We start from the raw sequence: 13,660 nt of genomic DNA, 5'->3' as shown, positions 1-13,660 counted from the left end.
CGGAGCCATTGGGTTTTTTCTTCTTTAACTTTATTAGGTTTGGGGTGCTTGTCTCTAGGATTTTAATTTGTCCTCCATCTTACCAATTATGCTCTCACTGCTTTTTCTGCCTCAATTGCAGCAGAATTAGCAGTATTGTAGTTTTACAGGTAACTGGTTCTGACATTCTTATATTCGCTAAATATCTGTTGATAGCTTGTTAAGTGTCACCCACTGTGTCAGGTTCTGGGGTCACAGAGCTCTCTGCCAAGGAATTTATAGCCTACGGAGGTGGGGGAAAGAATTAAACAGGCAATGACAATCACACATGCTAAGTGTGATGCCAGAACAGTCGCCAGGTGCCACTGGGATACAGGAAAACATATCTGGGAGATAGCAGGGCCAGCAAAGCTTCCAGGAAGAGGGATGTTAACCTGTAGGACAAGTAGTGATTAGTTATTTCATTGAAAGTCTTTCAGATCCCAAGCATCGACTTAGATTATTTTTATTATAATGTTTGAATATGTATAAATATAAGGCTAGATAGAAACTCCTTAGGCTTTTGACTCTAATATAGCATAAATCAAAAAAAAATTACAAAATACATGCAAACAGAAACCACCAATGTTCATAGTAACTGCACGGGACAACAATAGTAACAAACACTCATGAGTGCTTACCTATGCTACGCCCCACTCTGAGAGGTTACATTTAACTGTCACAACCCCATGGGGTAAGTGCTATGATTATGCCCATCTTACAGGTGAAACAAAGGAGGCACAGAGAGGTTCAGTTACCTACCTGAGGTCACAGAACTAGTGGGCAGAAATGAGACTCCATCCTTGTCTGTCTGGATCCTGTGCAGGAGGCTTGCTGCCCTTCTTTGTAGTGGATGATGTGATACTTCACATTTTGCATGGGATTATGGTCCTGGTGGCTAAGGTGCTGAGTCTTTAGGATCCAGTACACACCATGGGAGTGGAGGTTTTGCAGTGACTTAAAGTGGGCTGGGCAGTGGACCCGTCATACGGCGCAGAGACCTTTACTCAGACTACTGCCAAATTCCGCGCATCCAGGAGGCTCAGTGTGCTACATTATCATTGGCCTTCCCTAGACTCAGACATTTCATTTTCTATTAAGTCCACCTTCTTTTCTCATTAGCTCCTGCCAATTAAAGTCGGACTACTCAGCACAGCTGTGATCCTAAGTACAAATGTGGGCGCTGAAATTTGACAGAGGTGTGTGGTGATATGGTGGTCCTTCAGATGAGCTGAAATACGCTTTGATGCCAGCTGTTTTCGATTACCATCAAAAGGAAAAGACAATTTAAAAATTGCCACAGAGACCTCTTAAAAGCCCTAAGATATTTCCAGCAACCCCCGGAGATGCACTGACTAGTTTGAGAAACGCTGGGAGAAGCAGGAGAGAATGGGAAGAGTTTCAGGGGGGCCCTGCATGTGAAAACCTAGGGCTGGGCAGAGCCTGGCTCTTCCAGGAGGAATGGACAGAAGGTCACAGAGGTTAAGCAACAGTCAGATCCAGAAAGGGCCTTGTAAGCCACATTAGAGTGTTTGGACTTGATACAAAAGGAACCACTGAAAATGTCTGTAGGTCGTAAACAGCAAGGACCAGGCCTCATTGTTGTCAGTTATCCCAAGTACCTCTAACTTAAGGGTGCGTGATAAATACTTGGAATGGCATAGATAAAATTAATAAGAAGTTTATTTTAGGGTTTGGTTTGATCAGTTGAGTAAGAATCATAAAATCATTTGATGATCGAAAATCATCAAATTTTTTGTCTCACCCACTTGGTGGGCAAAGCTAAACCAATCCCACCTTCCCTGGGAGAGTTGAGAGATAAGTATTGTAAAGCATTTTGAAATATATATAGAGAGAACAGAAATGCTAGTTGATCACACTTCATTCTTGGGTTTTAAGGAATCACACACCTGATTTTAAGGAAGTACAACCTGATTACCACTTCAAAACTCACAGACTGCTGGTTATCCAACTAAGCTAATAATAATTGCAAGGGCAAAAATACCACTAACATGTATGGTGAAGGCTTAACCGTGGGTCAGATGTTCTATTTAGCACTTTATGCACATTATCTCAATTAGTCCTTACAATTGTTCTGTAAGATTGACACTTATTATCTTTATTTTCCAGGTGAGGGAACCATTATGTACTTGCCAAAGATCAAATAGCTGGCACATGGCAAAGCTAGAACTGAAACCCAAAGGTTCTGACCCCATCACCTTAACCACAGTGTTTTTTACCATATGGCCTAAGGGAAGGCTCTAGAAAAGCCTGGATATGGAAAGGGACAGCCGTGTCCCCCAATGCCAAGGGGAAAACGTAAAAAAACTGATATTCTAATGGTGCAAAAACCCTTTCCTCACCTCTGATGGCTCTCTACAATTTATTCTGACCTCATTTATTCTGAGATAACTGGGTAGGAGATGCCAGCTAACAGCTAAATTAGAAATAGCTAATACAAACATGTTCCATTAATTTTATGACTGCTCAAATAAATGTAGCAAATTAACTGTAGTTGGTCTTCCCTTTCCTGTAATTTATGCATTGTTAAGTTTAGTGTTATCTGACATCTTTATTTCTTGATCTTCCTTGATGTAGACCTGATGAAATCAGAGCGATGCTGCTTATTTGACTGAGACAGCCAAATCCTAAGTTTCCTGCTAAAGGTTTTAAGATCCTTTCTTTATAAGCAGTCTTATTTTATAACAATAAAGGAGAGAAATTTTATTTTGAAACGCATTAATCATTTCTTAAGTGATTCAGAGATTCTGAATTCTACTTTTACTTTCTTTCCCATCTTGGCCTGGTACTTAGTTTTTCTCTTTGAACCGGAGCATCATATTCAAGTTCAAATGCCAATAGTACTTGAGTCTAAATTAATATGTTTCAAAACCTGCATTGAGGTAGTGACTTTTTATTAATTATGGAATAAAAAATATCAAAGAGAATTTTTGCTAGGTCTTTTAGAGTTCTGCCTCCCTTACTTTCTCAGGTTTATAAGTAGCAGCAGAAAAAAATGAAATTATTAGCTAATGTAGAGTGTGACAAATTACCTAAAGACAATGGTGTTAAATGGTAAGGTTGGTTAGAAGTGTTAATAATGAAGTTTATGAAATATGTTATACTGAGGCTGTTAAAGTATCTCATACTTTATGTTTTTCTTGATTGTTTTATTATAGAGTTTGATACTCTTTTCTCTAATTCATTTGCTTGTATTATTTTATGTACCTATATAAACTGTATCATAAATATTGTGTGTAAGTATGTGTAGGTATTTAGAAAATATTTAAAATACTAAAAGTATTTATATTTTTATACATATTAAATATTTGTGTATACATGTATAAAAGAAAGAGGAAGACTCAAATCTGGACAAATCCACTCCTTGTTTTAGGCATGTTCTTACAGGAACTCACAACCATCCTAGAAAATAGTCTCTCCATTTTCTTCTTGCAAATGTCCAGAAATATTTAATCAAAGATTTTTGCCTTAAGTCCCCCAAACAAATAAAATGGTTAGGTAAAATCGTATTAGCTTAAAGTTCCATTTAGTAAAGAGCTTTTAAAACATGTTATACATCAAAAAAATTAGTGTGTTTCATTGGCATAGGGAGGGAACAATATAAATAGCACAAATAAAAAGCTTCTCTCCCATCCCCCAATTCCCTCTTCCTTTTCATGAGCATCAAGGTTGTCACTGATGCGATTGCTTTTCAGAATTTTCTTTTTTTTTTGGTAAACGACAAGAGACGCAATTACAAGCAGTTCTCCTCCGCGTGACACTTACCCGGAAGACGGGCAAATTGCATCTCTTGATGGATGCCAGCTATTATATACACTGGGTTGGAAATCTCCATATAGGGAAAGGAAAACGGACAGAGGGAAGACTGAACAAAAACACCAACAAATAAAAAGAAGTTCTCATGAAAAGAGAGAGGTGGTTAATTGCTAGCAGACTCGAATTTTGCAGAACACTGAATACCATGAACTATCTGTGAACATGTATATACTTTCACATACTCACGCACATCATAATAACTTTTGAGATAGCAAATAAAATTTTTCCTTCAGCATAGAATCTGGAAACGGGCCACTTTGTGCTAGGGAAGAAACTTAGATGATTCATGCTGCAGGTGTAAATATAAATAGTCTCATACTCCTTGTGTTATGTAGAGGATTTGCAAAATCTGAAATATATTATTTGAATAAGATGAGATGTTATGAGAAGTGATCACTAACACGCTTCTAAGTACACAGGGACCTCCTGATGATGCTGTTTGTTTTGAACTACAATTCAGCTCACGACTTTGACTTTGGGTCCTTGTTTGAGGAGAGGTGATGGGCAGGAAGAGGAAGATTTAATTCTAAGGACAAAAAGCACTGCCATCAGAAAGCTGCCTGTCTCTCAGGGGGTTGTTCCAGGGACTGTGTTATGGCAGGGGTCAGTCTAAGAAGTCCTATTGTGGATTCTTTCTGTAATGCTGTCAGGGAAAATATGCTAGATTTATGAAATATATGCAAGATAACTATTAACTATTTTGTGACTGTTATTCTTGTGTGGGTTAATGTGCAAAATAAAAGGCTATTAGGAAGATGAAGTTTCACTTGCCGAAGGTAAACATTAGTTTTAATTCTCATCCAAAATTTTATTTCCAGTAGTACAGCCATTATTAACTCTTAGCAAAGTGCTTGGCACATAATAGGTCAATAATAAAATATTCGTTTATCAACTCAAGGAATAAAACAGGTTGCTTTTCAAAGTTGAGGGTTTGTCAGTTTCATGTTTTCTCCAGCACTTAGCATGGTATCTGATGCTTATAAAGTGTTAAACAGATGAATGAATGAGTGAATGAATGGGACAAAATTGCTAAGCTGAAAGAAAAATAAATTAATTTTAAATGCTTAGAGTCTCTGTTTATGTGAAATGTTTTCTTAAAAATATATATTCCTATTGTTATGGGCTTTTCGTTGTGGTTTAGGTCCAGGATTTTTATTATCTTAAGATAGAAATGATTGCATAATTATTTCAGCCAAGAGTCCCTAAGCAAGGTCTCATGGGTTTAATTTTCATCAGAGAACTTATAGAAAGATCATCCCCCTTCTACGGGTATCTTGAGATCTGTTACTGTGAGCTGCTCTGTTTTTTTCCTCCTCAGGTGTGGAATCCATAGCATGTTCCCCTTACATTTAGCTGCCCTCAATGCTCACTCTGACTGCTGCAGAAAGTTATTGTCATCGGGTAAGTAACTCCATTACCACAGATCAGGCTTAACATGTCCTGTAAATGAGCCGTGTGGCTTCAGGTGTCTGGTCAGCATGAGCGGCTGCCTGTGCTTCATGTCATCCATGACCCAACTTGGCAGGATGAGTTGTGTCCACAGCTAACTGCATGTGACAGCTCCCAGCGGCTCATGGTGTTGAAGCTGTTTGAATGTCAGTATTCCTGCCCCAGAATGAGAGTCTTGTCTGTTTATCAAGTTAAAGCTCACATGATCCAGAGTGAGAGGCAGGCAGGGATGGCCGTAGCTTACAGGAAGTTTCTCATAGAAGGAGAAAACATCTTTGAGGCTTAAATTGGTGGCATAACATTTCATATTTTTCAACAAGGGGAAAAGGCCAAATCCCCTACGTTTTAATGGTAGAAAATGTCAAATTACCATCCCACTCCTTGAGCTCTGAAAAATTTCTGTGGTTGATACCCCTCCAACTAGGTTTCATTTTTATTTTTTTAATGCGGGTCTATTTGGAACCAAGAAATTCTTTCTGGTTTGGAGCTTTGCTAATCTTTCTTATCACTGCTTCTGCCAACCTCCATGCATTAAGAAGTTCCTGGCTTTCAAAGGTGATAGAGGTCTGCAAGGCGAAGATTGCTTAAGAATTCATTCAACAGATATCCCAGAGGCTTTTTTTTTTTTTATTTTTCCTTGAAGTTCTTTACTTATGATTGATTCCGCTTTCACTGCTTTTGGCATGTTTAACAATAACCCCTGCATGAAAGCACGTTTCCCAAATCTTAAACCAACTGAAAGCTAATAATACACTTAAGAAAATATCTCTTCTAGCATGCTACAATGACTCCTTTGCCTTCCATGTTTTCTCCATGTGTTCTGTCTGCCTGTCTATTGCCCTACTTATCTCAAATTGGTTTCATAAATTTCTATCCTGGGATTGAAATACGGGGCTGTAGTTCACCCAGGGCTGAATGTGAAAATAAATTCTTCTTGACTTCACGGTTCTTCCTATAAAATTGCCAAGCTTGAGCAGTTACCATTCGTTTCCATGACAACCTCTTTCTGACTACAGTGGCTTGCGTTCTGGTTTTTCTACTAACTGATTTTTCTGTCTCTGCAATGTTTCTTGTGGTTTAACTAGGACAAAAGTATAGCATAGTATCCTTGTTTAGTAATGAGCACGTGCTGTCTGCAGGCTTTGAAATAGACACCCCAGATAAATTTGGAAGAACGTGCCTTCATGCTGCTGCTGCAGGAGGGTGAGTAGTTAACAATTTTAGTTGTTATCTTATGGCCTAATTACTAATTCATCTTAACTGACTTAAGTTGTCTGTGGATCAAAGGCAACTTCTTTAGTAAAACGGGTAAGAACTCTTTCTACCAATACCAAATATCACTATGTTGAATTTCCAGATTACTCATGTGTTTGTTTTTCCAAAGAAAAAGTGTTAGCCCATCTCATATAGAAAATATTTTTTCTTTTGTTTTCTCTTCTCTCACTCTTTTTTTTTTTCTAATTTTAAATTGTAGGTCTTTAGCCTATAGAATATATACCTACTTGGTACCTCTTCCACCAAAAGAAAATAATTTGAGATTTGTTCCTAAGTTTTTCCTCTTTTGTTGCTGGAAGGTGGTTTGACGATCAAGGGAATCCAGGGTTGAGTTAATTCATGTTCATTTACAGACATTTTGGTCCTTATTTCAAAACTGATTTTTAAGTCCTTAGAATGATTAAATGTGAACAAAGGTCAAGAAACCCAAAGGATAGGCAAAACGTGAATTAATCCTTGCCTTTTTTTTAAGTTGTAAAGAGAATTTTTCATCAGATACTCTTTTTCATATCAGTGGTTAGATTAAGGCTCTGATCAATATATTGTTGATATATGACCACACATTGGCCAAACGTGGTTTCCTTTGGATGGCCTCGTTTGGGTAAGGTGTTGGTTCTTAGTCAGTTTCCTAGTCTTAAGGAACAGCAGTGCTTCTCCATGTGTCAACTGTATATTACCAAAGGTATTACCTATTTAACAGAGGTGGATTGACTGTGAAGCTTTAGGACCCTTTATTTGCATGGCTCCCTTCCAAAGTCTTGTATCTAGTTTTATATTCATAATTTTGTTATTATTTTTTAAAAAAGAACCTCCTTCTCCTCACCCCATTTCCTCAAATTGAATGAACTTCCTGAGCCACGCAACTTGGATCTGTCTCTGTCTTTGATCCTTTGGCTCAAAGAGACAGGTGCTTTACATCAGCTGACATGTTACACCAACACTTAATGACCTCATAAAGTTCTTATATTTTATGACTTAAACTAGTCGCTAGTTCTCTGCGAAAGGTGGCTATAAAGGGTGGAAGTGGGGTGGGGAGAGCCCTCCTCATGTTTATCATTAATGAGATCATTTTTCTTATTTAAACGATAATAAAGTCATAAATCCTAGGCCACTTCTTAGCATCCTAAGTTTAGAACAATGATGGATGAGCGTCTCTTTTTATACCCCCATTTTAAAAAATATCAGACCTGTACAGAAAGTGGCAACAAACCATTCTGGATTCATGTCTGAAAACCCTGTTAGGATTAGTATTTAGCTATATGCCCTTCAATAGGAAAATTCACTTCAATGGGTTCTTTTCTCTCTACTAAACATGATTTATTGCTTCTGCAAATGACAAAGAAGCTTTGGAAGATCACTACGCTCCATTACATCATTTTCGGCCTTGGTTCTGCACGTTCATTTACCTAGATTACCAAGACAGGGAAATGCTGCTGTTTTATTTTCCATTAAGGAGAGTCTGGGTCGAAAATGGTTATCATAGTGAATTCATTCTGCTGTGATAAAAGGTAATGCTCATCCATTCTGGCTTATTGTTTAAAGGTGACATGAAATTATTATAGGTTTAAGGGGTTGTTTCGTAAACTCGTGATGGTTTTGAAAGAGAATTTTAGGGTAAATAATGAAACCAACAGTGAAACGTTTCATCATGTAATAATCATTAAATTCTTTAGTCATGGATTTGAAAATGTTCCATCAAGCTCTCTAATGTATTGATATATTAGCTTTGAAAAAGGAATTGTGGGAACTTTAGATCCTTATGATATGGTATTACTCTAATGTGTTCAGGTTATTTTTGTGTTAGCAGAATTTAAAGCTAGTGCTCTCATTTCATCTGGGCGTGCACTCTGCAGAAAACAGCTCTTTCTGAAGATAGCCCAGCAGTTGACCTCCACCATCTTAATGATGTTTTCCCTGTCTTTCTAGTAATGTGGAATGTATAAAACTCTTGCAGAGCAGCGGAGCAGATTTCCATAGAAAGGACAAGTGTGGGAGGTATGTAAACAGGGAACTCTGCTTCAAGTGCCTAAATAAAAGGAGTGGGGAGCAGTCCATCTGGAAATCGTGTTATGTTGAAATGGTAAACAAGGAAGTTAGCTGGGGAGATTCCATTCTCAGAAGGAAACCTCTTCTACACCAACAAAGCAGGCACAAGGCACAAGGAAAGAATCTCCTCTCCCTGCTTCTGTTTAGAAGTGCCAATTGTTTCTCTGATCCTTCCAATATATATATATAACTGTATCCATGTGGAGGATTACATATTTTATATGTGCATATATATTTATATCTATAAAATATGTAATTTCCCACATGGATATAGTTTAGAAAGTTATGTCTGTAGCAGAGGAGAACACTTCAGCCCTTCCAACCCAGAATTTGGTCACAAGATCTGGAGCACTTTATTGTATTTATTGAACATTTCATTTTGGGATAAATCTTTAGACACATTTAAAACATGAATCATAACTAATGAGAACCTGCTGTATAGCACAGAGAACTCTACTCAATGCTCTGTGGTGACATAAATGGGAAGGTATCAAAAAAGAGGGATATATGTATACATATAGCTGATTCTCTTTGCTGTACAGCAGAAAGTAACACAACATTGTAAAGCAACTATACCCCAATTTAAGTAAATAAATAAATAAAACGTGAAACACACACACGCCACCTATAGCCCCTTTGGCTATTGGGGTGGGTCATAGAACTTTTCTTACCTTAATTGTCCTTTGCATGCATAGCTAAATCATGCCATAATACTAGCTGGTACCAGGAAGAAAACAGCATGAGGAAAGGTGGAGGAAGTGAGGACACGATCAAGAAAACCTCAGGTCATTCAGTTTGGAAACAGCATTGGACACATTTAGGGGAGAGAGAGATACTTTATGAAGATAGACCAGGGCTAGCTTGGGAAAGTCTTCAATTCCAAACTAAAAAATCAACGCTTTGTTCACTGGGGCGGACTGAAGGTTTTAGTACAGATTTGTTATATGTAGGTATTGGACCTTAGAAAATCCAGTTCTTCATCGATGCCAAGTAAAAGTTACATGGAAGTTGCATTAGGGCAAAGGAGGCCAAAAGGGGTGGTATTGCAAGAGTCCAAAGGAGCAGTAATGTAGACCTGAACCAGGATAGGCACTAGGAATGGAAAGAAAGGAGGGATCTACAGGTGGGTGGCCTTGTCTGAAGCCACCATCTTTGTAGCCTTCGTTCTAACATAAAGTCAGAGAAAGCCATGTCTCTTGGCCTCCACACTGAGAGCCAACACCCCTAGGAATACTGCTGTCTGTGCTGGTGCTAATGATGGGCGTCTGTTTTGCAGACTGAATGAAGTAAGAGACTGCTGTTTGTTTTTCAGGACCCCTCTGCACTATGCAGCTGCAAATTGTCATTTCCATTGTATTGAGACATTAGTGACCACAGGGGCCAGCGTTAATGAAACTGATGACTGGGGCCGCACCGCTTTGCACTATGCTGCTGCATCAGACATGGATAGAAAGTAAAAACAGCCTTACTTCTGTTTCCTCTCGGGGTGGGGGAGGTGGGGGGAGGTTGCTAAGTTTTCTTCATACCGCCTCACAGAGAGTGTGAATGAAGAATCCCTTTCATCCAGACCTGAAGGAGTTAGACTTGCTTCAACCCTAGCCCCGGGTTTCCCATTCTTCTCTCTTTACGTCTGATTAGTATGTGTCACTGCACAATTTCTTCTCCTCTCTGTTCTTTGGGTTGAATGCCAAGTGGAGCTGTCAAGCTCAGGTTTTCAATTCATTCAAAATCTGTCGTAATTTGTTTTGTCATATACTGCGGTTTTCATCATCACCGCTTACATGCTTCATTTGCTGTAAAACTTACATTTGCTAATAAATATGTCATGTGTCAAAAATATCCACCTATGCATAATCCTAATGGTCTTCAAATGCAGCATCAGTATTTTAAAATAGGCACTGTTGTTCCACACCTGGGCATGAATACTCTTTCAGGAGCTGGAGTAGAGAAAGTTGGGTACCCTGATCATATTTGGATTCTAGGTGGCTAGGAATGGAAAGCAGAATTAAGTGAACCAGTTCAGGGGGAAAAGGTGGAAGAGGTGCCCACAGTTTATGAGATTGTTCTCAAAGACTTGAGGACCAGGCCTTCCTTCATAGGAATACTTTTCGGTGATCCTGTTTGGAGAACTACTGAGTTATTTGCTGCCCTGTGCTAATGGAGTTGCTTCTGGGTCAGTACTAACTCCTTTTCTTGTAAAGCAATGGCTTTCAAATGTATTAGACAGTGACCCACACTAAGCAGTACATTTTACATCATGACCCAGTACACACACTCAAAACATATGTATATGTTTTATACATATGTATGGAAAATGGAAACAAAGATTTCATAAAACCATAGTTACTTTTGCTATGTGGGTTGCATTTTGATATACTTTTATTTCATTAAAAAAACCTGACTTCAGGGCTTCCCTGGTGGCGCAGTGGTTGAGAGTCTGCCTGCCGATGCTCATAGGAATACTTTTCGGTGATCCTGTTTGGAGAACTACTGAGTTATTTGCTGCCCTGTGCTAATGGAGTTGCTTCTGGGTCAGTACTAACTCCTTTTCTTGTAAAGCAATGGCTTTCAAATGTATTAGACAGTGACCCACACTAAGCAGTACATTTTACATCATGACCCAGTACACACACTCAAAACATATGTATATGTTTTATACATATGTATGGAAAATGGAAACAAAGATTTCATAAAACCATAGTTACTTTTGCTATGTGGGTTGCATTTTGATATACTTTTATTTCATTAAAAAAACCTGACTTCAGGGCTTCCCTGGTGGCGCAGTGGTTGAGAGTCTGCCTGCCGATGCAGGGGACACGGGTTCGTGCCCTGGTCCGGGAAGATCCCACATCCCGCGGAGAGGCCCGTGAGCCATGGCCTCTGAGCCTGCGTGTGCAGAGCATGTGCTCCGCAATGGGAGAGGCCACAACAGTGAGAGGCCCGCGTACCGCAAAAAAAACAAAAACAAAAACAAAAAAACCTGACTTCAACCTGCTAAATTGATTTCACAAGTCAGTAATGGATTATGATCCATATTTCCACAGTTTGGAAAACACAGCTTTTTTTCCTTCATATAATACTGGCAAGACTGTTGTAGCCTCAGGATCCCAGGGCCGCATGTTATTAATTCAACAAACATTTATTGAGCATCTACTATATGCCAAGCTCTATGCTATTCACTTGGAATAGAATGGGAGACAAGTATACTTCATCTGTTAAGAGCTGGCAGAGGAATCCTAGATGGTGAAGAATTGCTCTGGCAGATAAGGGGTGCTTAGGAACCAATTTATTCCTGGATAAATGAGATGCTCAACAGCCAAGGAGGCAGCAAGGAATGTTGTAGGAGCCAGGGAAGTTTAAGCTAGTCACTTCCTCTTTCCGTGGGGAGTTTAGAAGACTCATGGAAGGGTGGGCAGCATGATTGCTGTCTTAATCACTGATACCTCGGTGGAAGTTTTAGGAAAGTCATGTTCTCAGTCGGATTCCTTGGGAGAGAATAGACTTACTGGATGGCCTTGGGGAGAACCATGTATATCCTCCATGAAAAATCAGCGCTTGCTTCTTTTGAGTTGGGGGAGAAATTAAGATATAAACTGCACCAAAATCGTTAGCAACTTTGCCACTAATTGTAATTTTTTTTCTTTCCCTTATGCTGAGAAGTAAGACTATCTTAGGAAACGCCCATGAAAATTCCGAAGAACTTGAAAGAGCCAGAGAGCTGAAAGAAAAGGAAGCTGCATTGTAAGTTTCTTCTCATCTTAAGCACAAGGTGTAGTTACTGATGCTTTGTCTGCTGCTCTGGGTGGCCGCGTGGGCCAGCCTTACTATTTGGGGGTCTCACTTGGGCTCTTGCAGTAGTGATGTGGGCTTGCCTTTGGTGAAGAAGAAACTGTTCTTTTAATATATCCTTCAAATATGCTGTTTTCACACAAGGAACTCTTTCTAAAATTGAAACCTTTGCCGTGACCATCACTGTGATTGGTCAGCAGTTTTTAGGACTAGGTACCTTAAATATGGTTTCTGACTCTGCCATGTAGTGTGCCTCAGGGGACATATTAAGCCTCCTCTGAGGGCCTCTGGCTCTCCTTTTGTGACCTGAGGATAACTATTTAGCAGATTCTATGAATGAATGTTTTGAGATTTTGGTGTGAAATGCACCAGTTGTACTCTCCCCTTCTCCCCAGAAGACACCCATCAGCTTACAAACAGCTCCTTGCTTCCTGCAGACAGCTGCTCTGTCACCCCTCATCCCACCTGCCCTGCTCTGGTGTCTGACAGAGATTCAGCTATTACTGTGGTGGAGTGACTGCCAGCACCCAGGGCTGTGGAGAACGTGGGAACCCCTAATGCTTCCTCCTCTGAGAGCCCTTCGTGCACTGGAAGCGGGAGTGAGGAGGTTGTGCCCTGCCCACTGCAGTGCCCAGTAGGTAGCTGGTGATCAGTAACTGTTTGTTGAATGAATGAACACCTGAATAACCAGTGCCCACAGTTTGTGTCCCGCCCCCGTGAGACTCGGTGGATGTAGTGCTCTCAGAGTCTGCACACACACAGTCCTTAACTTGCTTATTCTCTTCTCCTGCTGTCAGAGGGACCCGTTTCTCTGGGACTTGAATGCTCATGTCCACTCTGGGGTCTTCCAGCTGCACACTGGGCTCTCCTCCCGTGTCCAGACCGGTGTGGAAAGGTGTGGTTAGAAAGTGAGGCCCCAGGGCAAGTTGTGGGGACATAACTTTGTTCCTGGGGTGAGCACAGGAAACACCGCTGTGAGTAAATCAGAATAACAACGGTTTTGCCCTAATATTCCAAAATTACAGTAATGGTATTCAAAAACTCTAGAATTGGGCTTCCCTGGTGGCGCAGTGGTTGAGAGTCCGCCTGCCATGCAGGGGACACAGGTTCGTGCCCCAGTCCGAGAAGATCCCACATGCCGCAGAGCGGCTGGGCCCGTAAGCCATGGCCGCTGAGCCTGCGCGTCCGGAACCTGTGCTCCGCAGCGGGAGAGGCCACAGCAGTGAGAGGCCCGCGTACCGCAAAA

General features: G+C 40.2%; 1 protein-coding gene across 3 annotated transcripts in view; it reads left to right on the top strand.

Moving 5' to 3' along the window:
• Positions 1-13,660, top strand: part of ANKRD44 (ankyrin repeat domain 44) — a 317,462-nt gene that overhangs the window by 216,852 nt on the left and 86,950 nt on the right. For all 3 annotated transcript variants that reach the window (XM_028480445.2, XM_028480424.2, XM_055089237.1), the window contains 5 exons: positions 5,174-5,256; positions 6,444-6,507; positions 8,506-8,574; positions 9,938-10,078; positions 12,286-12,366. In XM_028480445.2, coding sequence (XP_028336246.1) covers positions 5,174-5,256; positions 6,444-6,507; positions 8,506-8,574; positions 9,938-10,078; positions 12,286-12,366 — 438 coding nt within the window. The remainder of the gene's footprint in view (positions 1-5,173; positions 5,257-6,443; positions 6,508-8,505; positions 8,575-9,937; positions 10,079-12,285; positions 12,367-13,660) is intronic.

The sequence above is a fragment of the Physeter macrocephalus genome, chromosome 2 (genome assembly GCF_002837175.3).
Source record: "Physeter macrocephalus isolate SW-GA chromosome 2, ASM283717v5, whole genome shotgun sequence".
Classification (NCBI taxonomy): Eukaryota; Metazoa; Chordata; class Mammalia; order Artiodactyla; family Physeteridae; genus Physeter; species Physeter macrocephalus.
Note: the sequence above shows the minus strand (reverse complement) of the source record. Positions and strands in the feature narration are given on the sequence as shown.